This window comes from Crassostrea angulata, unplaced genomic scaffold (genome assembly GCF_025612915.1).
Source record: "Crassostrea angulata isolate pt1a10 unplaced genomic scaffold, ASM2561291v2 HiC_scaffold_163, whole genome shotgun sequence".
NCBI lineage: Eukaryota > Metazoa > Mollusca > Bivalvia > Ostreida > Ostreidae > Magallana > Magallana angulata.
The window spans coordinates 84428-109146 of NW_026441716.1; the positions used below are offsets into that span (position 1 = coordinate 84428).

The 24719-nt window shown below is 34.0% G+C and overlaps 1 protein-coding gene across 1 annotated transcript in view; it reads right to left on the reverse strand.

Annotated features, from left to right (window-relative positions):
* The window catches only part of LOC128169631 (uncharacterized), a gene marked incomplete at its 3' end in the record, with an annotated part of 99726 nt that extends 84421 nt beyond the window's left edge, over positions 1-15305 (reverse strand). Inside the window, exons 1-3 of the mRNA XM_052835747.1 lie at positions 15189-15305; positions 12851-13179; positions 3213-3356 (exon numbers count right to left, since the gene is read on the reverse strand). Coding sequence (XP_052691707.1) covers positions 3213-3356; positions 12851-13179; positions 15189-15305 — 590 coding nt within the window. The remainder of the gene's footprint in view (positions 1-3212; positions 3357-12850; positions 13180-15188) is intronic.
* Positions 15306-24719: the final 9414 nt, after the last annotated feature.

The following is a 24719-nucleotide window of genomic DNA, read 5'->3' on the forward strand; positions in this document are numbered from 1 at the left end:
GCTGGTTTATAAGATGTAAGAGCAGTTTGAGAAAGTAAAACGTGACAGACGGACGGACGGACGGACGGACGGACAGACGGACGGACGGACGGAACAGGGTAACAACAATATACCCGAACTTTCTTTAGAAAGTGCGGGTATACATAGTATTGCTGAATGTTTTTAAACCTACGCTATGAATATAACAATGATTATTTTTATAATTTAAAAAAAAATAGTTTTTTTTATAGTTTCATTATTTCATAATATGATATATAAGTATATGTAGCTATAAGATAACGGCGGTGTTGTCTTGCTGGACGACCCTACCGCGGAGGTACGCGGTTTTACCTGAGACACCTGTCTTAAAATGCGTTGCAATTTGGACCGTGGGGGAAAATATGGGTTCCGTGTAGCCTGTACTACATCTTCATTTGACACTGTTTGATACTGCTCTATAATTTTCTCTGAATTCACAGGACTCGTCTTCCCTGTCCCTGTAACTTTTGTCTGTACTTAATACCTGCCCTGTGTAAGCCGCTCTTTTTATTCTTTCTCATGAAAGTTCTTCTCGTGTCTGATCAAATATTCTTTCTTCGTGAATAGTTTTTTACACGTCTTGCAAGGAAAATTCCCTTCCGCGCAACTCATCAAATGTTCAGGCCTTTGGTTATCAAGAATTTCTCCTTCACACAAAGGACAACGACTTCTAACTTTAGCTTTGGTAACTTTCAGGACCGCTTTAATTCTTAACTATAAAGTTTTACACAATTTTAATGAGACTCATAGTCCTCTTACTACTTTGGAGGGCAACTTTTTTGTCTGGCGAACTGAACAAGTTCATTTACACTCAATTTTATCAGCTTCTTACTCTTCTTCACCTGTTTAAGTATAACTGTCTCACAACTCGTTAATTAAACCAGTATCCTCTCCTCTTAGGGTTTGATCCTTTATTGGCGCAATCAATCACAATGTCTGATCTGCGTTTAGCCTTTTTTCCCCACAGTTAACAGCATACATCGGATCATTTTTGAGGACTTTAAATGGCAAACGCCAAAACAAAGTGAGCTTTGAAGAACAACCTTTTTTTTTTTGACGAATGTAAACACAAAATTGGTCCATTGGTTTAGTTCTCAAAACATCTTTATGTCATGATGGTTTTTCTGTGGCAGCTTCTGAGATTTGATGAACAAAACTGAGCTTTCATTATTATCTCTCCAAGTGTCCAAGCCATTCATTTGGACTTATTTTTTAGAGGATCCGGCTATTCAAACTGCAAATCTATTGACGAATATGCCATCATAATATAGGGAATATGTGTGAACCAAACTTCTTGATGTTCCTGTATGCGCTATGCATACTTGTTAAGGTTCGGATAAACCTTTCTACAATCCCATAAGATTGTGAATGGAAGGTCTTGGTCCTCGTTCTCTAAATGTTTAAAAGTTTACACACTTCGCTGAAACATTCATATTCAAATTGCCGACCTTGGTAAGAATGTATTCTTTTGAATGTTTTAATTTTCACAATAACGTCGTCTACATTCAATTTATCCATGATATCGGCATCTATGTTTGACGTAGGAAAAGACTCCGTTCATTTGGTAAAGTAGTCTGAGACTACTAAGATATATTTGTTGCTGTCACATAAAAATCAATGTACATTTTGCCATTAGTTTCGTATTTTAATTTAACCACATCTTCCGTGGTGAGTCCCTGAGTGTTTTTTTAAAAATTATTTGTAAATACACTTATTGAACCTTAGTTCACTGGGCCTTAAACCCACTGGTCTGTACAGTGTCAGTTTAGACGCAGCAGTCTAGACGGAAGGATGTATTCATACTACTCTCTTGGTAAATCATCCAGTTATGTGTTGTGCATGTTGTCACTTCAATAGCTTTTTGCTGACTCTTGGGTGAACCTGGTCCCGGCTTTTTTGAGTTATGGTTTATTAATTGTTAATTTTATCTTCATTTCGTTCATTACTTTTCTAAAACACGAAGTAATGGTATTCTGATTTTATGTTTATTTGTTACCTTTGAATTTAAATGTCTATGTTTAGATAAACGTGTTGAAATCCTTTATAAGTATAGTGTCCTGTAATATCAGCGAGATTCGTCGAGACTGAAAGTGTTTGACAGACGTCTCTTTCCAAATCTCAGACCAGTGCCTCACAAAGTGATTCGGGAAAAGCTGCCCCAACTTCATCCGGTTGTTATGATAGAAGTTCGATGAATTAAATCAATAGCCTGCTTCAACTTTTTACTTTGAACATCATTTTAAATCCATATGAACATAAAATGTTAGTTTCCTACCGTTAAAAGGTTTAAATTACACAAAATATGAACTTGTTTATTTTTGAATTCATTACCACATTCATTCGAACATCCAATGTTGAAGAGTTACAGTTAAGGTCTTAAATGGCTTGTTTCAAAATTTTCAGTCTCGACAAATCTCACTAAGATAAGGTGTGCTTTGATGGTCATAACCTTTGTTTTAACGAGCAGTTACATGCAACACTGCATTTGAGTACTAGTAATCATAATAACATTTTGTGATAGTATGTATATTAAAGCTAATATGCTTTATAATAGTTTTCTTTAAGACTGATTATTAGTATTTTAATGGTGTAAAAAGCGGCTATGCTTTAAAGTATGTCATTCATGACCGTAGTGTGTACGTACAGTATGGTGAGTATTGGTGTAAAGGCACAGTTGCTTTTGTCATGTACTTAATGTGTTTGTGTACAATGTCGGTGCAGGTCTCTTTTTCAGCCAGTGTGTAAAACACCCGCATCGGCGGTTGCTCATGGCAGGACATTGGTGTGGTCTTGTGTAGGCCAAGTGGCCAGTGGAGAACATTACCATTAAAGGACCTTACCTGTCCATTTTTGTGTAGGCCAAGTGGCCAGTGGAGAGCAGTACCATTGGACAATTTGACAATATTTTACTTTATTGTTCGTGTCATTTGCTATTTTTAGTGCTTTTATATATATATATATATATATATATATATATATATATATATATATATATATATATATATATATATATATATATGTTTTTGTTTTAAATAAAATTGTAAATTAGAAAAAAAGTGATCCACTGATCAAGGGTGTCGTAACAGACGTCCTTTCACACCTTGGAACCCTTTTTCGATTAGCAAGAAGATAAAACGACCTCTTGTATTTTTTAATAGTTCAAAATCTTTCAAAACTAATGTTAACTCTCTAACCTGTAATAGGGCTTAACCAAGACCACAGGACTGCTGTTTGGTCTGTGTGTATCTGTCCGGTTATACGGGTCTACTTTAACTTGTAGAAAAACTTCGATCCCGTTACCCATGTTGGTCAATTCAGCATCGTTTAAACTGGTAAACCTTAAAAATAACAAAAGATAATGAACTTTCTGCAATTATTAAATAGATTTTTTTTCACTGCAACCATTAAATAATTTTTTCACTGGAAGGATTAGCATCTTTAACAATGATAACATCTGTTTAGATATACATTGTTCACTGTTTAATATTTTTTGAAACATCAAGTTTCATTAGTAGGAAATAGGAAATATCATATGTAAAATTTATGCACCGCAGGTTTATTTTTTTAAAATCATTTTTATATTTATCAAACACAATTAAGCTGTCCTTGATAAATTTTATCAAACAGAAGCAAGCTACTGAGAAACAAGTTGATAAAACAGTACTATCAACAGTCTCGTTTGAAGTCATCTTTTCGTAAGTTCTATGGTCGATACAACGACCTTGTCAGCATATACAATCTTCCAGTAGGTCGCATGTTGACTGACGTTTTTCATACTAATTGTTAAACCATAAGTAATCACCTAATTGTCTACGGACTTTTCCGTTTTTCCCCGATTATGACAAAGAGCACACGGCGGGTGTGACCGGTCAGTAGAGGATGCTTATTCCTCCATGGCACCTGATCCTTACTCTATCTTTTTAGAGGTCCGTGTTGATCTTCTTTGAATTTGTATTTTGTTTTATGGATTTTTGAGATGGTTGATAGTTTGTTATTGTCCTTTTTTTCAGGGGACCAGAGACAGGATTTATCAAAGGCAGATTTACAGGTAAAAATATTAAGCAGGTCTATGATATTATGCATTTTACTGAATTCAATATTATACCTGGCATCTTGATGTTAATTGACTTTAAGAAAGCCTTTGACTCAATCTCTTGGAACTTTATATACACAGCTTTAGAATTCTTTTATCTTTGAACCATTAATAAATGGGTGGATAAAAACTTTTTGTCCTGGTCTGATTTAAGTAAATTATTTGACATCCAGTTACTTTTATCCTGCAAACATTTTTCTAGTCGTAGAAATTAGTTTTTCCAATTTTAATGGGTTTTGATTATCATGTATACTTGAGTATCATTAGCATAACAATGATACATGAAACCGTGATGACGACATATGTATCCGATTTGTTTAGATAAAAGACAATATAATTTTGGTCCTAGGACGGATCCCTGTGGAACATTAAACTGATGATGGCAAGGGTCTGACGTGTCCGATCCAATGACAACATGTTGGTGCTTTTTGGTAAGGTATGATTTTATTCAAGCCAGGGATTTTACATGAATCCGAAATTTGTCTCTAGCTGTTGGAATAGAATTGTGTGATCTATAACATCAAAGGCTACTAAAAGGCCAAGATGTGCCATTGCAGCGGATGATTGATTGTCCAAAGCCTCCATGATGTCATGATTAACCCTGAGAAGTGCTGTTTCCGTAGAGTATTGTCGTCTGTAAGCCGATTGCAAAGAGTCCCTAAACATATTTTTGTCCAGATGGTCGTCGAGGCGGTTAGCAACAACTTTTTCCAAAATTTTCGAAAAATTCGGGAGATTAGATAACGATTAGATTCAGCAATGTTCTAACTTGTGCCTCTTTGAATACTGATGGTACTTCTGATTGATCACTTCTGAAAGGCACATTGATAATGTTAGTAATAAATGGAACAACGGTACTTAAGTCCTTTTTTTAAAAATCAAAGTTGGGATTGGGTCAAGTTCACATGCCTTGTTAGGTGCTCTGCCAAGAATTGCACCCACTTCGTCTTCTGTTGTGTGTCGAAAAATCATGAACAGATCGCCACTTAAATGAATATGAACGGACAGCGATGTTTCGATGTCAGAGGTAGTAAGCTTTCTCAGACGATTTCTAGTTGTTGTCACTTTATTAATAAAGAATTCTGAAAATTTATTTGCAAACTCCTTATTGGATGTTGAAGACGGTAGAATAGTTTCCTGTTTTCCCCATTAGTGACTTTGTTTATCTTAAGAGTTGTTTGTGTCCTTACCACACTCTTCGATCTTTTGGGAAAATAGTCTTGTTTGGTTTTTTATAATCGTTTTGCTGTCTTGGAGAATGTATCTCTGAAAATTTGTCTATGAACCACCAGTCTTGTGTTACGCCATATGATTTCAGCTCTGCGTCTCTCGCGCTTTGCGTCACGCGAGTTCTTCAGAGTACCACTTGGTGTTTAGACGAATTGACACATATTTTTTCGTTAGGGGAGCATGTCTTCCACAGCGTTATAAATCGTGGTGGTGTAAATGTCCACTATTTGAGAAATACATGAATTCTCATTTTGTATACCAAGTGTGATGTCCCTTGATAACTCAGTGAGATCAACATTTTTCCATTTCCGGAAAGTTACTTCCTTCACAGTGTGGTTCGGTTTTCCCAAGGATAACACTACTTGAATGGAATGACGATCTCAAAGAGAGTTTCCGTGTGCATTTAATAAGTTTGGATCATGCACAAAAGGTTTATTCGTAAGCACCGTTGAATCAGATCTTGTTATCAGGAGATCAAGTATATGTCCACGATAATGGGTAGGTGTGGAGGCATGTTGAATTAAGTAATGATCTTCTAATGTTGTAAAAATTGTTTTTCTCATCATCGATATAGAAATTAAAATCACCTGTAATAATGGTTTCATGGGATTTGTGACAATTTGATCAAGGTAGGAATTGGTTTAAAAATATGCTAGTTTGTAAATCATGTACTTTTGATGGAAGGGGGTTATAGAAGACGCTCAGTCTGATGTTTTATCCAGACATAATGAAAAGTCCATGTACTCAAATTGAATGACCTCCAGATCCTTATTAGGATCTTTGTTAGGAAGGAATTTCTTTTCTAAACAATAAGGCAAAACCATCTCCTCGATTTTGTGTAATGGCTGATGACCATAGATTTCAGTCTGCACGAAATGGCAGATTATGCTGCACACTTATCAGCCGCAGATTTTCTGGTATTCGTTCACAAACATATTAATATTAGACTTCATTAATCCACATATAAGAATATAACGTAATATGCACATAATTCCGCCTAAACATTTTATGAACAGACCGACAGATAGACAAATGGACAGACAAACAAACTGTCGGACGCCGAACAAAATTAATCAGAACTAAAGCTTTAAGTGCAGGTTAGCTAATAACAAAATAAAATAAGATACATTTCATTATGGTGTCCATAGCGGAACCACAAAGGGCCTGAGCCCTTTTAAAACGGGGATCCTGAATTCCCATTTTAGCTCACCTGAGCTGAAAGCTCAAGTGAGCTATTCTGATCACATTTTATCTGTCGTCCGTCTGTCTGTCCGTCTGTCTGTCTGTCCGTCTGTCTGAAAACTTTTCATATTTTCAACATGGGCCAATTTCAACCAAACTTGGCACAAATCATCCTTAGGCAAAGGGGATTCAAAGTTGTAAAAATTAAGGGCCACACCCGTTTTCAAGAGGAGATAATTTCGAGAAATTTTCAAAAATCTTCTTCTAAAGAACCAGAAAGCCAGGAAAGCTGAAACTTGTGTGGAATCATCCTCAGGTAGTGTAGATTCAAAGTTGTGAAATTCATGACCCCCGGGGGTAGGGTGGGGCCACAATGGGGGGGGGGGGCGAAGTTTAACATAGGAAATTATATATAGAGTAAATCTTTAAAAAATCTTCTTCTCATAAACTAATCAGCCAGGAAAGCTGAAACTTGTGTGGAAGCATTCTCAGGTAGTGCAGATTTAAAGTTGTGAAAATCATGATCGCTGAGGGAAGGGTGAGGCCACATTGGGGGGGGGGGGTGTTAAAGTTTTACATAGGAATATATAGAGTAAATCTTTAAAAATCTTCTTCTCAGAAACTAATCAGCCAGATGATTCTTTATAATTGTTAAGACTTTGGCTCCAGGAGAATTCTTCGGCCTCACAAGAAGGTTCAGAGTTTGATGTAGCTTTATATCCCATATATAACAATTGTTTTGGATCTTTTTGAGAACTGCAATACTCAACATGTGATATGACTATAAAATCATCCTGTTAGAAAAGGGACTAATGATTATAAACATAACAATATCCGGGGGGGGGGGATGGATTTTATTTATACAGGATCTACATGTACTATTGTACATTGTCCAGATTGTTTGTAATATGACTCCATTAAGCTGATTTTATCATACCTATTGTTCCTCAGGTGAGCGATGTGGCCCATGGGCCTCTTGTTTAGGAAATGGTTTCATGGTAGTTCTAACCATGCATTCAAGTCATATTCTTCAGCGGAGGATTTCAGTAAAAATTAGTAAAAATTCATTTTTACTACAAGGTCATACTGCCCCCTCCCCATCAAAGGGTCTGAACCCCTGACCCATGAAATTCACAAATTCGGTAGAGGCCTTCAATGATATTCCAATATTTAATGCATGATTTTCATTCAGTTATATTGTGCCCGCTCTCAGGTCTAAACCCCTAACTCTTTGAATGACAAAATTTGGAAGAGGTCCTCATGTGTATTATATCCATGTACTTAGTTATTTTTCCACATTTGTGGAAGTAGTAGAGAGAAGAGTTTTTAATGCCTTCATATTTTGCCTTGACTACTAGGCATTTTAGGGAATTTTAAAATAAAACGTTTCACAATTTTGTAAGATTTCTCTTATCCATTAAACAAAAAAAACCCCCAATAGTATTTATTAATTAGAAACGCTAATTAGTATCATTTTGTAACAAAAAAGGTATTGTAACGCGAATCAAGACATTATTTTTTTTAAGAAAGGCGTAAATATCCATAAAGGCAATATAACACATTTTCAAGGTCACAATCTTAGTCAAAATTCATTTTTCCGTATTCAGCTAACCTAACCCGAAGGTTGAAGTGAGTTTTTCTGATCACTATTGATTAGAAATAATGTTTTAGTGACCCAAACTAAAGTTATAAAATATCATTATGAATTATAGTTTTTTTTAAACTGAATGAACATTAAAAACAATTTGCGTTGTCAGTTAGAGAAACAAATTCTAAAAAGGGCAATTATTGATTGAAACAAAGTTCACTTAGTGATTGGATATTTCCTAAGCAGACAAAAATATACAGATAACAAAATTATATTTAACAGATCTCTAAAAAAATACCTTATAGATATACCAATTGTTTTAAGCTACAAAAGACTGTGGTATTTTCCAATGATTGATTATGCTACATTATAAGTTTTAAGTATCTATGAAATTTAAGCGTAGTTTATTTCATACAATTTGCCTAAAACTAAGCAGCCCCTTTACGTCCGTATGTTGTTGTTCTTAATATTATGGAATAGTTTTGCAATTATCCCTGTCCATTGTTCATTAGTAAATAGGCCACGTGACTCCTTATCTTTTGATGATCCTGGACAGCGTCAGTACCAAGCTATATTTACCTTTGTTATCAAAAGGATTTCTTTTGAAATTTCAATCATCCATTTTAATCAATTGTGTATATACTTCCAATTAACTCTAATGCAACTAGAGTCGATAGTATTTTTGGACGATGACTTTCTATTGTTAATTACGGATTTAAATCGATCGTTTTGTGAACAACAATGGCGAGCAGAAAAAGTTGTAAGAGGGAATAATCTTCAGGCAAGTCGCTTGATATGAATCATTATTTAAATTGGCATTCCGGTATCCTAAGGGAAAAACTGTCAGATGTGAAAATAAGTGGCCACTTCAAACTTCCCTATATCTGTTTTAAGAAAATTGTATGCAAACAATATCCAATTCTGTTCATGAAATCGGGACCCTCTTTGCCGTTTCTACAAACAACTATATTCAATTGAACCTTCCATCGACCCCAACGTCAAATAAAAAAAGGTTAAACGAGCTCAACGCTCTTAGCCGAGCAAGTCTCTACTGACAATACGAGTTCCTCAGCATTTATCGAGTGTTTAGTGCACACAGTAGAGAGTCTACAAACGATGGTTTCTAGTATGAATTCACTTATCACGACTAAAGAAAGCAGTCTGAAAAGTTCTCCTGCTTTCAACTTACACGAGTACTACAAGTCGGACGACATCAGTCATACATCGAGGAAATTCGGAACACACCCGAAGATCTGCCTTAAGTGAACTACAAGTGCTTTCAGGTAATGCAAACCCACTATGTGCTAAGCTTTTCCCAACCGAAGGGAGGAACTTGATCACTATGAAGCAATAATAGCCGACCTGTACAATGTATATAGAGTCTAAAAGTATCATAATCTCTTTTCCTTTAGAAGTGTGAATGCTTTGGCAGTCCACAAGATAAAAGCAGATTGGTGCGTGAGAGACATAAATCTCGTACAAGTGATAGCCTCAAGATCCAAATCGTGCTCTATGTTGTGCAGAAGTTGCCCACGACTGTACGTTCAGCCCGCAACTTCAAACCAGTTCTATAGAAAATTCCAACCTACCAATGTAGATACGCATGGTAGAAGGAGGATCGTGCATAATGAGCAGGAAATATGCAGTAGTTATAACTCTTAAAAAAATTGGAAGAAACAGCTGCTCTTTCATCAACGGCTGTAGCCTATGCAAAAAAAAGATCACTTGTTACCGACTTGATACCTGAAATCCAAATCAAAATATACTGCCTCTTCGACGACTAAGCATAGGTGACTATCCGTCCGGTCGACACCGTGTTCCACTTTAAACATAAAACATTTGAAACTAGAGCTTTAAAATCCTAAAAAACAAAACTTTTTTTCGTATATCACCAACTGTTCCACAAATGGATTTGAAACTGAAGTGCAGAAAACAGACTTGGAAATAAAAAGAACGCAGAAACTTTCAAAACAGGGATACAGTTGACCAACTATTATCAAAAGAAGCTGTAAAGAGATTTCTTGCGGGACCTTACGAAGCTCCTTCTTTTGAAAACCATTGTGTATTAAAAAAAGAAAAGGATCACCGTGGACCTTTCTGCTCCTTACAACAATGAAAATCAACCTAGTAAAAAAAAACTCTTTAATAAACAGTAATGTTCTCTGTCTTATGTAAAATTACACGATGCATTTAAAATAATTGTCCAATGTAGTCAAGGTGCTCTGGTGTGCAATACCGATACATCCGACGCCTTTAAACTTAATCCTAAACTACTGTCCCAGTATCGTTTATTTTGTGTTAAGTGGAAAAATTATGCTATCACTATACTCTTTTGTCGTTTGGATGTAGATCAAGTCCAAAGATCTTTGATCAGTTTCTTCAAAACTTTATTGATAGTTTCTTCAGTATCTTCTTGAAAGCACAAAACAATTATAAAATTAAATCTATTCTTCATTTGCTCGATGATTTCCTGACCATAGGCAAACCTGATTTCCAAGCAGATAGGACCATTGCAATCCCGACGATGATTTTTAAGAAGTCAAACGTTCCAATTGCTCAACATGAATCTACATACTCCGATACTATTATGAAATACCTTGGACTCATATTAGCTTCTATGAATACGCAAATCGACTTCCTCCAGAAAAAGTTTATAGAAAACAAGAAATATAAGAAACTTTCTGTGTGAAGCAAAGTTGTACTAAACGAGAACATTTGCAACTCTTAGGGCATTTGAACTTTATTTCTCGTGTCGTAGTACCAGGAAGATGATTCGTTTCCCATCTCTTGTGCCTAGCCTCTTCAATGGGTGATCTCAATCATCACATTCATATGACTTAAAAGTTATTTCCGGATCAGTGGAACGGCATATCATTCTTCTATGACATAAAAAGAACTCCAGCCAATAGCATGCATTTATATACAGATGCTTCATCTACCTTAGGATTCGGGGGATTCTTCAAAGGACATTAGTTCTGTAACAATTAGCCAGAAAAGTTACCAAGTGAACCAGACAGGGACATATCTATCGCAATAAGTGAACTTTACCCTATGATTGAAGCTGCCATTCTCTGGGGGGAAATACTTGTCTTCAAAAAGAATACTGTTTTATTGTGATAACGCAGCTACAGTGAATATCATTAAAAAGACGATCAGAAGTTCTCTCTATAATGCAAATTATGAAACGGCTAATAGTGTTCAGCTAAAAACAATATTTGTATATAATCTGAGTTCCTTACAAGCAAAACTAACGTAAATTGCTGACGCTTTGTCTCGATTGCAGATGAATAAATTCAGAAGACTGGCTCCCCAAGCAGACAGACTACCTCTTTCCAGCCCTCCTATGAAGGATATTCTATGGAAACCTCTCACAGAATTAAAGAGCTGATGAAAGACTCCGTGTCAGTTTCAACAAGAGCTACTTATAATTCCGGTTATCAAGCCTTTTTATATTTAAGCTGCATGAACAACCTCTGTGATGATGTGTCAGAATCTACTTTAATGCTAGTCGCTACTGACTGCTACGATTTCATGAATATGTTGTACCAAACCATGAACAAACTATTTAAAAACAAATTGTAAGATCTGACATCATCTTACCCTGCTTAGTAAACCTAATCCTTTCACCGATTTGGCAGAAACTAGATTACACATGCTACTGAAGAAAATTAAAAGACAAACTCAATATTACCAACCGAGCCGACAACCGATAACGTTTTCTGTATTAACTGACTTATGGCACAAACTTCAAAAAATGGAGTTTTCTCAAAATACACGGATACGCTGATGACAACAGTGTGTGAAGTAGCTTTCTTTAGTTTCCTAAGATGTGCAGATTTTATACATAAATGCTGTGCAATTTTACAATGACAATTCTGTACCTTTCCTTAAACAATCCAAGACCGATCCTTTTCGAGAAAGAGTTGTAATCAAGTTGTTTAAAAAACTAATTTGTCTCCTTTTGAACAAATAAAGAGCTACATGTCTGCAATACACATCATTTTTGACCCATAGTGCATATTCCTCTGTTCCTATTAGAGAATGGAAGTGCTATTCATAGACGTAACTTTTTGACTACGTTTAGAGAAATACGTACTAACCATGCGGACAGCCATATCACTGGACATTCAATGCGTGTCGGTGTTGCTACATCTGCAGCAAAAGCGCGTATTGAATATAATCTCATCAAATCCTTAATAAGTGGACTTCCGATTCTTACGTGCGATATATAAGGACACCAGACTATGCTATTTAACGTACTCAACAGTCAATGATCCGTGCCAGCTGACTTTAATAGTGCCTGAACATGTAACCTTGTTATTTACACCTTCAAGCACCTTCAAGATTATGCACTTATTGTATATGTAAGTGCCATCTATACATCTACCATTTTCTTAACAAACTCTGTCCTTATGTTTAAATACCATTACATGGTTTCTTATGATTTAACATTATAGCTTACGTGTTTGTTTATATTGTAATACATGTCATCTTTTATGCCGGAATGCTTAGATAATTAACTTTGAACCTTCATTTTTTGTTTTGTACTGTAAAAAACCCGGCGATAACTCCTTTGACAACAAATGTATCATATGTAGTTATATTTATATCATAAGAGTAAACGTATACTGAAATGTACCAATCAAACACCTTTTAAATATATATTATTTACCAAAGATACCATTTCATAAATATAAGGATAAGTAATCATTAGTGTTGTTTGTTTCATTCTTACTCACATGACATCAAATCCATGTTTCTCTCTCGTGTTTATATTCACAAGCAAATTAAGCTCTGAGGTCTCCAATTCCCAACCCTCGTGTTTGTTGACCATAAGAACAACATCTTTTATTTTCTCGTTGACTTTTAGCGTCAGATTTTTAACGGGTAAATTTTCATTTCTTTTGGCTTCTTCTTCAAATGACCACATTCCAAAAGCTTCTGGATCTTTTGTATCAAATATGTACTGTTTTCGTCGCGCTGTTACATCAAGTCCCTCGTCATCTTCTGTGCAGTTGTAACACGGGCCTCGAGAAAGTTTCCACCCATTTAGAAAAAAAATTTTCACCTAAAATATCAAAGAAATATAATATACTGAAAGCAACATTATGAGAATACGTAATTTAGCATTAACATAGATTGTATCATATGTATATGTTGTGACTAGCTTCACTAAGTTCAAATGGATGGAATGGTAAAATGGCCATGTACTTTATTCCATACGTTTTGATATTTTTAATGTTTGAATACGCAACGTTATATCTATCCCATGTACACGTATGTTCAGCGAAAATATGTTTGTTGTCGAGTAATAAGCAATACAGAAAAATAACAAAATTGGTTGTTTAAAGATCAATCCGATCACGTCCCATGTTTTGTTTAAATTGATATCTGTTGGAAAAATTCTTTTTAAGCTATATTTCAAATTGTTAATTCCTTAAAACCATATACAAATATATTCCAGTCTTAGCCACGATAAAAGTTGTTCAATACAGAGAGAGAGAGAGAGAGAGAGAGAGAGAGAGAGAGAGAGAGACTATTTTATAGTCAAGAATCTGTTAAAAAAAAAAACAATATCGTTTCCAATATTTTTTGTCAAATCACTTAATGCGAATAGAGTAAGGTGTCATTTGCAATCGAATAAATGTTAAAATATTTAATCTTAGTTGGAATTGAAGTTGTTATACAAGAGGCGTGCTTACTATCTTGGTAAAAATTCACTTTTTTCATTTTCAGCTCACCTGAACCAAAGGTTCAAATGAGTTTTGTTACCTCTTGTAGGTCGTTCGTCCGTCTATCTATAAACTTTTCATATTTTTGGCTCTTCTTGATCTTCTAGAACCAATGCGCCACATTTAATCAAACTTGGTAAAAAGCATCTTTTTGGAAATAGAAACCAAAATTATTCAAAGAAATGACTCAAAACGAAAAAACAAAACCTTTTTAAAAAGGGAGAATATTGCAAAACCATGAATACTGGGTGTGTGTATTAAACAACTTCTTACTAACCAGTACACTAGAAAAAGTAATATGTAAATAAGTAAAGATTTTAAATTGTTAAAATTGTGACCTCCTGACTAATACTGGGGCCTCAAGAGGGGTTCAAAGTTTGACATAGAAATATAGGAAAATGTATAAGTTTAAGTCATAATCGGAATGGAAGTTCACTTAATTCAAACAAATCCAAAAGTGTGGATCTTTTTTCTTACGAAGATTTGTATCACAAACACACATTTAGGAAATACAAAGGAACAAAAAAAATCAATACATTGAAAAAAGGAACGATTTCTTTACATAGTAGGAATTATTGGCAGACTATGATGACTTTCCATGATTAGTTCAGCTTTTAAAACCGGTGAAAATGAAAAATGTTTAAGGTTCCTCGGCAAACCATTATTTTATTCAATGGATCGATAAAGAATGTTCTAAATACGATTTCACGACAACGACAACAACGATTCCAACAATATCAGACAACGGACCAATCTTGATCAGAAAAGCTTACGTAAGTCTTCGTCTCAGGTGAACTAAAAAAAAAGCTTAGAAACTCCGACGGCTATTTAGAAATATGTAATTGTGATACTTTATTCGTTGCTCTATCTAATCACATTTTATTATGATCTATACACATGCCAGTACACGTCAAACAAACTCTGAAAACTAGAAGGTTAAGAAAATAAAAACAATTAGATTATTATTTTTATACCTTTAAAGAATTGATAAAAATATGTTAAAATATTATAATAATATATTCTGGGTAGATATGAAATATTAAGTACATTAAACATTATTAGCGAACGCCAAATTACGTTAAGCACATAGGGAAAAATATCAAAACGAACGATCATTTAAAGATTTATGAAAATGTTACGGATAAAGGTACAGAGTTGCGAAAGATATATGCTATTAAGTTATTGAGAAATTTGTTCATCGCTGCGTAAAACTTATTTTCATATTTTTCTAATTTTCACAATTTCGTTTTATTTTTTTGCGAGAAGTTAAGCGAAAATTATTTGAAATGGAACTATTTCTGACAACGGTATAATAGCCTTCTCTTAATCTGATTACGAAACTAACCTGGAACTGACTGGGAACCTCCGTGTGACTTGTGCTGTAACTCATGCAGCCTCCATAAATCCCAAACACTTTATTCCATGTTAGAGAAATAACAAAAAAATACAGGAGATTTTTCATTTCTAGGAGTTTGAGCTTTTTTAGAATCTGTATTAAAAAAAAGTTATCCAGATAACAGATATTTAATTTTCTTTAAATAACATTTCAGCTTTACGTATCAATTTACCAGCTGTTGTATTTTCAATGAAATTTCAATGTCGAAAATGATAGGTTGATAAGTAGCAAAAATCATTCTTGCAAAAACTTTTAACAACTTTGAAGAAAATAATAGTTTAGCATTCAACATTATTAAAGGCATACCTTTTAACGTTCATTTCGTTTCCTGATAACTGCATTGACATTACCTAGTTGTATCGTTTAAAGGGTATCATATATTGCTATTGATTAAAGCTATTTTGCTGGTAGCGTAACAAACTTTTCTTCTAGTCTTGATTACACTGTTTACTTACCGATTATCTTGTCAGTCCCTTTTAACTTGTATTGATTAAGAACAGAGAAAAATTGTCTGTTGAGTAAAGGGTTTTTAAAATTAAAGAGAATGGGATATTTAATTAATTTATGTAATAGTGACAACTAATTCCCCCCCCCTTCTCTGCGTGAATTCATGGTTTGTACGTTATTAATAACATTTTTCAAAATATATTACCTAATTTAATTCTACACACTACAATGATGTAAAGTTTTTCATATTATATTGTGTGTTTGCACTGATCATTTTAAATTTTGACGGCAGTTTGATATTGAATATGTCAGTCTATACATCTTACTTCATTGTGATGATCATATTATGAAATTGATTAGTTTAGTCATGATGTAATTATACGTATTATTATGTATCTCTGAATCTTTTAATCAAACTCAAACTTGCAGTACATGATACATGAAAAATAATAATAATATTTTCAAAACATAGCTTTTGTCTTAATTCGAAACGTTTACTTGTATTTAGTATTTAATCATTCATAAGTACAAGTTAAATTGCTAGAATTGATGAATCAATCAGTAAATCTAAAGACACTAAGTTCTATAAGATTATGGCTCATACGTGAAACAAGAAGGCACATTTCATGCACAGTTTGCCAACTTTTGAAGATACTAGTCATTTCAAAAAATCATAAACATTTTTTACGAATTCGTGATTTCAACGGCAATAATTTTGAACTAAACATATCTATACTAGATTATTTAATTAAAATGACAGTGGTTAATATATAAAAATGCATTTTTGCGTTGTTTCTTTACACTAGACTGAAGACATAAATTTTGCAGAAATGCTTGGAAAAGAAAAAAGGAGTCCGGTCAGCAGAGGACGCTCACTCCTCCTAGGCACCTGATCCTACCTCAAATGTAATAGAGTTCTGTGTTGACTCAATGTTTGTATTCTGACCATCACAAACAAACCAAATCATCGACTTTGCGTTTTTCCCAATTATGAGATTTACCTCGATTTTGACATGTCCAATAATGACAAAGATCACACAGCTGGTGCGACCGGCCAGCAAAGGATGCTCACTATTAGGCACCTGGTCCTACCTCTATCTTTTTGGAGGTCCGTGTTGCTCTGCTTTGAATACCAATTTATAGATTATGTTTTTTGCTACATATCAGCGACAGATGATGTTAAAATAAAGTGAAAACAAGCAAAGTGCCCAAGTGAACATGTCAACCACATATTGTTTACAATCTAGAGACGCATATTGATAACGTTTGAAAAGAAATGGACATTGAAGGGAATATATTTCGTTGTTCTTAATATAAGAGACTAAACAAGAGTAGCAATGTTAATTGCAAAACGAAAAAAAGTTATGTGTACTTTTGAATGTTTCAAACACAAAATGTAGGATAGATATGAACGTATGTTCAGATTGTTTATAGTTACCGAACTGAACAAATAAATGTGTAAATTTAGATGCAAGAGTAGAAAAATTACATCAAGGGTACTCATCAAAAAGATTATGAAATACCAGTTTCAACAGATAAAATACTTTTTTAAGGTTAATTTTGTATACCTTGGACTATATCACGTAAATGTATATACGTATATTCAAATAAACATATCCATGTAATTGGTGTATAACCCCTTGCTCAGCTTTCCATATGACAGGATCTTGTCTTTAGGTTAAATGTTAATTCACATTGGAAACAGAAGACTGTAATTGATTTCTTGGTATAAGACGCATGTCAATGTAGATCTGTTTACTTAGAGATTAAAGGTATTAATGATCTTCTATCGTGTATCGGAAATAACTCAGCTTAGATTAGATACATAGATGGATGAGATATATGTTTAAACTTGCTAAGAAAAAAGCCGCAAAATAACAGTTCCTTCCGAAATAAACCTTGTAATTGGATATTTTTTTTATTTAAAATCTAAAAACTTTTGTTTTGTATTGATTATGGGTTAATGTACATTTGGATCTAAAACGTTATTTTGTGATTGTAATTTTGGCAAGCCTTAAAAAATATCCAAAATAGGCCAATATTATATTCCCGTCAAAATACCCCCCCCTCCCAGCTATACGGTAACTTCTGTTGTTAACAATTTATCTGAGATACATGATTAAGGTAAGGCTTTTGTAAATTAAACAACTAATTAGATAAACACGAGCTAATGAAGTACAGTATTTAAAAATCAAAACGATAATATTATGTAATAATTATTTTTGTAAGCGTTTGATATTAATTTGTTTAATGTTTAAATTGTTAATGTTTATTGTTACATGTTAGTAACAGAATGAATATGCTAGTTATATAGATCTTTAAAAGTGATGCCGGAATGGTTCATTAGAAGTAGAACATGTTGAAAATAAGCATAATTGATAAACTTAAATTCACCTTTTACTACCCTGAAATGAAATAGAAGTGTTTTTAATTAAGTTAAATTAATCTTTTTAGGGTACATGCAGTGCTTGTCTATTTTTGATATGTGAAAAAATATCATTCTGAAAATTTTAAACCGATCGCATAAGTACTTTCGAGATATTTTGGGAAAACCCAATTTCACACACAAACCACTTTTGAATCAAGCCAATTTGGCACGAAATGAACTGTGAAGTCACGACGAGAAACAAGAAAACCGTTTAAAAACTCATCTTTTCCTCACATAGTTTTATCGATATATATGAAAGGTCGTATTTGTATTTTTGGAGTTGACTTACATCAACTCTCCTATGCAGTTACTCTAGCAAACCGGAAGTAAAATGGTGGTTGGACTTAGGCACAAATCATCACCGCTGACGAAACTTAGTACTTGAGGATAATCGATAAATTCGATGTAATGTATTTTGAAGCATTTTTTAAAGGATATTTACTTATAAGTACCTTAAAAATAGTCAGGTGTTTAACAATACGATGAGTTAAGATAATTTTGTAGTCGTATGTGTTCCTACACCAGAGTTCGATTACAGCGGTAGCGACAGACTATCCAGTCTAAAGATAGAACCAGTAGACCCCATTACTTTTGCTTGCTTAAAGTAGCTTTGATACTCTTTTCCAGAAATATTTTGATTACTGATATGCATGTATAATACATCGTTTGGTAGCGTTAATTCTATTTTTGAACATTATACAACGTGGTTTAAAAGGGGTGTCCGTCTATAGCTCGGGAATTCTTGTCGTAAAAGCTCGGTAATTCATGTTAAAAACCAACGTGCGTAATTATTCAAATGCAGCTAAGAAACTATAAGCCAATCGAAATAACATATGTTGATGTTAAAATAAAAAAGCATCAATAAAATCAACTCCCGTCAGTACTTCAGTACTTATTATTATGAATTCCTTATTGACCTGTCAGACTATATATACGTATTAACTTTACTACTTACATTAAAAAACAAACACAAACTTCAAAATGCCTGACAGCCAGCAGTGGTCGCTGGACGACGTTGATTTATTAAATAGAAATTATAAAGGACCTTGTCAGCAAGTACAATCTTCCACTGGATTGCTTGCTTACTGACTTTTTCATACAAATTGTTAGACCATAAATATTCACCGAACTGTCTACGAACTTTTCTGTTTACGACAAAGAGCCCACGTCGGGTTTGACTGGTCAGCAGAGGATGCTCACTCCTCCTATGCACCTGATCATTTCGTTTTATGGATTTTTGAGATGTTGACGGTTTGTTATTGTCATTTATTTGTTGTGTCATTTATATAAACTTACAGAAAAAACATAACCATTAACTAGCATACATAAATATATGAAAACTACTATTGTATTCATATACATGAAAATAAAAATATCGGAATCATAACAAAAAACCCCTTTACACAATGCATCAAACGAGATAAAACGATAAAACTCGCAATCAATAAATTCTAGAAAACCTGTGTCAGGTGCCGCTGGATGCAGGATGGTTGTGAACAGACCTCACAACATATATATTTTACATTACTTTACACTAAAATTTGTATTTAATCTTGTCTAACTCCGGACTCGCGGCGGCTAGAAGTGAATACCTGAATAAAACTTGTCTTAAACCTGCTCAAGTCTCCAATCTATTGCCTAATAATGAATCTCCTCCCATAATAATGCACCGTTCCGAAAATACAACATTTTCCCTATATAACCACCGAAACGCGGGAAAATACAAGTATGAACTCTCAAACCTGGCAGCTAGCCATGTGGTGAACACAACTGTACCAAAATATCACAACTTCAACGATTTTGATATCAAGATGCAAAAATAACAAAAACAAACTGTCTACCATCTCAAAAATCAATAAAACGAATTACAAATTCAAAGCAAAGCAACACGGATACCTAAAAAAGATAGAGGTAGGATCAGGTGCCCAAGAGGAGTGAGCATCCTCTGCTGACCGGTCACACCCGCCGTGTGCTCTTTGTCGTAAGCGGGGGAAAAACGGAAAAATTCGTAGACAATTAGATGATTAATCATGGTCTAACAATTAGTATGTAAAACGTCAGTCAGCATGCGACCCAGTGGAAGATTGTGGTTGCTGACAAGGTCGTTGTATCGACCATAGAACTTACGAAAAAATAACTTCAAACAAGACTGTTGATAGTTCTGTTTTATCAACTTGTTTGTCAGCAGCTTGCCTCGCCTTAGAAACTGTTCATGCGAAGAGCATGTCCTTGTGTATCGAATTAACTGAGAGACAAAAACACCATATGCAGGTGATAAAGATAAATTACTACATGAGTAAGGAAAGTTGACTACAGAAAAATTGAAGTCATCGCGTTTATCATAAAGTTTTGCTGTTAGAATACCATTAATGTCTATTTCAAGTAAAATATCCAGATATGAAACACATGACGCAGACTCTGTGGTATCATTTATTTAAAGTTTACTGGAATATATCGAGTCGACATAAGTATCGAAATAACAATTGTGAATTAATAATACGTCGGCCTTATAACTGAATGTTGCGTTGAAGGCCACAGCGAGTGGTTTATGTTTTTCACGAACATGTTTTTGATAATATTTGCTTTTGTTAGAATACAAAAATAGGTCTGCTCACAATGGGGCACAATTGGTAACCATGGTAATTCCAACAGATTGTTGGAGGACATGATTTCCAAAAACTACATAGATGTTTTCTATCAGAAACTCAAGCATTTTTTTCATGTCAACCTCAGAGTACTTGTGTGTGCAATCAGAATGGTTTTAAACAAAATAGCTTTTTATATTTCCAATGACAATGTAAGCATTTTCACGACTTCCATTTTTAATAAAGAAACAACTGTCAATGATATCAAAAAGCCTTTCGTTTAATTTTTCACGGGGAATGGTTGTATAAAGCGTTGAAAATCGTACGTTTTGATGCTATTGATTTTGGTTAGATTTTGTGACTTCAAAGTTTCTAACAATTCTTTGGAGTTTTTTAGTATCCACTCTGATTCACACCACTTCTGAAGTATATTATTGTACAGTACTCTTGAAGTTTTTCAATCACTACTGTAAGAATTTTAGTAAGGAGTAAAGAGAGAGGTTTGGTAGAACATTCACTGGAACCTGCTATATAACTCTGTTTGTAAGGACTTTTGTGAAGCTTTGGAATCCAGTACAAATAAAGTAAATCAACTTCATTTTATAAATTGGGAATATTAAAGATATTCATAATCGATTCACGATTTTGAAGTATTTCCTGCTTGGAAAGGCTGCTATGGGTGTAAGTAGGATTACCATGTGTAGAATTGAAGCATAGTTGTTTGAAAATGCAATTACCACAATGTGCAAACAAAGACAATGTTGTTACTTGCCTTATCAGCAGGGACCAGTATATACTGATCGTGTGATCTATCTTGTTCTTTTTTCACTTCTGCTTTATTGAAAACTCTCCCGCCTGTCACGTCTTTTCAAACATCTTTCATCAACGATTGAACTTGTTGCTACAGTTGCCCCACCTGTTTTAAGATATTGAATGAGGGGGGGGGGGGGGGTTCAAGGTGTCGTCACTTCAATTACTGGTTTATCGACAATTTTGTAATATTTGACCACCTATATATTGCAGCTATAAGTTAAGAAACTATCAGAGATATGACTATGAAATTTTCAGGGTAGTTAGACCTTATTTCCCGATATTCATCTATTTTTTTTACGCCATTGGTTTCTTGGATCTCGCCGTATCATTAAATTTGGGTTTGAATTTTGAATCAACATTTTTATCATTTGATCTGTATCTTTTCTTCTCAAAAGATTTCATGAAAAAGGGCTGGTCTTTTTTAATTAAGGACCAAAGACTCGTAACATTTATGACAAATAATTGAAAACGATTAAGATCTCTCATGCATTATAGAAATAAAGCTGTTTCTCGTAACAATAATTGTTAGAAAAAGGTATGCTAACACCCATTATTTAAGTAATTAGATACTTTAGGGGCCAATGTCCATACACTTTGACGCAATATATCTAGAGAGGAGACATACTTTGTTAGGCATTGTAGAAGAGAAAATGTGTGCATAAACCTAATCGATTTCACCTATCGAAACACCCAAATGTCTGTTCCCATTTAGGATATCAGGGTTGGCCAATAAAATATTTATTCATTTATATCTAAAGAAAATGAACAGCAATTCTAGATGTTAGTATGATGAAATCACGAAAAAAAGGCTGGCATCTTTAATTAGGGACCAAGAGGCTCTTAAAGTCTAATACAAATAACTTAAAAACGATATACATTTTGTATTGCATTATAGAAGCAAAGTTGTTAATCATAACGATATATATTTATAAAAACATTGTCACATCCATTTATGACTTAATTAGGGATTTTTAGGGCCAAAATCCTTCAATTTTGTCTCAATATATCTAAAGAGGAAATATTTTGTTAAGCATTTGAGAAGAGAAAAAGTCTTCATTGACGATTCTAATCTATTCCACTAGTCGCAACATAAGGTCTGTCCCCATTAAGGTTCCCTAGTGGTTGAGTAGCTAAATATAGAAAAATTAAGTTAGCTGTCTCGAAGTGTAAAATTCCTCATTGTTCACCAGACCCGTGTACCATGCGTATACATACAATGTACCCTTGATAAACACGTGGCTAGAGCAGAAGCTTCGTTAGTTTACCTTTTTACCTGCGTCATTATCTCTGATTATTCGTGTTGGAAGTTATATTTTGTAATGAAAAATTAATAATAAACATAAATCTGCTCATAAAAGTGCTTTAAGGCATTATAATCATCGGTAAAAGGCGATGAATATAGCAAACTTTAAATCTTTTAAGAAGATTTTGACTATAACAAAATATGTACGGATAAAAATTTCTATACTAAAAATATTTAAAGTATTTAGATACGTCGAATCATCAGCCTTATATCAATCATCTTAACCGTGAAATCAAAGTTATTTTGTATAGTTTTGTGAAAAAATCTATCGCCTGTTGAATTGAATTTTTTGCATGTGAATTTTAAGTTAATCAATAATCTTAACATTTCTTGTCAAAGAACGCATGGTCTATATAATTTTTACATACAAAATTAAGTTATGCCCCTCCCCTCGGCGGTTGCCGGCTTTAGATTTGCTTCTGTGTGCCAACATCATCGTGTGAACGAATTTAGAGAAGGGGTGGTAATGAGGGTCCAGACATTCCTCCTTCTTGCAAATTCATATATAATACGGTAATAGAAAGATTACCAAAACACACCTGGGACCCATATCCCCCCTGCAAACACGATCACATGTTTTACTCCGACCCCTTCCCCCCACATACTCCTCATGAATAGAATATTTTTTGATAACAACGAAAGCCCGTTCATGCAATTGCAACAAAGATGATTGTAAACAGAGCAAAAAAAATCACATAATTATATTGTGCAATGGTTTTCAATGCATATCTGCCAGAACAGAAAATATAATTACTGATTGAAGGTGGAATAATACACATATGTCGATATTTATGTTGATAAAAGGGCATTATGATCAAAATTCTTTCATTGTGATGTATAAGAATATTACAATACATGTATCTGGCCAAAAAAAAAAATAAGTTTTTAAATTTTTTAGAAACTTGGGTAAAATTAGAAAAGCCCCAGCAGGATTTGAATTCTCTACTTACAGACAAGTAGTCAACACCTTTATTAAACCCATTGCTCTTCACTGTATGGTAACATTATTTGGGGGAAAATATTATATGTATACTTTACTGTTTATTTTAATAGGATAACATCACAATATGCAGGGTGTCCTTTATCACCTTAAGACTGAAATGTTTTAAAGAATAAAGTCAGAAAAATGCATGCATGTTACAAATAACTGATCTTTGTCTGAAGTTACGTACACAACACAGGTAGCAGGTATAAGTTTAACCAAGCTCTTCGGTTAGATGGGTTTCACGTGGTGTACATTCCGGTGTTGTCCATATGCAGAAAAAGGATTAATTACCATGCATAAACGTTTCTTTTGTGGTAATCAGCTATAGATTAATATTGTGATCTAACTGAGCTATCATTATGATGTTGACCGAGTTGGTAAGCATTTAAATACATGTAGTACAACATTATGAGACACTGGCATAGGTATTACTTTCACTTTCTAAATAAGTGATTTCCCTTTGCCAGCATACTGTATCATCATTTTAATATTTAGAGTTTAAAAGCGCTTATCATCATTATCTATGCTATCGCATTTGTACAGTTTCTATCATTTTATTTGCAAATTTTTTTTTCGTCAAACGTACACTATTGAGTAGCGATTATCATATACATATGAGTTTTAATAGGAAGAAATGGGTCTTTTTTCTTAATGTATAATGATGAATCAAATATAATGTAGACCATGGCCCTATGGAATTGTTCTAACTCTATGAAACAGAAAAATACCAAATATCTTGAAAAAACCGTTGAATTCCCCACCACATCAAATGCATCAAATGGTATAAAGTACATGACTCCAGGTGTTGTCTTTCAACCACCCCAACCCCTTACCCCCTCTGAAATAGAAAAAAGATGATATATTTTGATAACTTTTGAGATCCCCATCCATAAACCGTATTTATTCTTATGTTATTGCG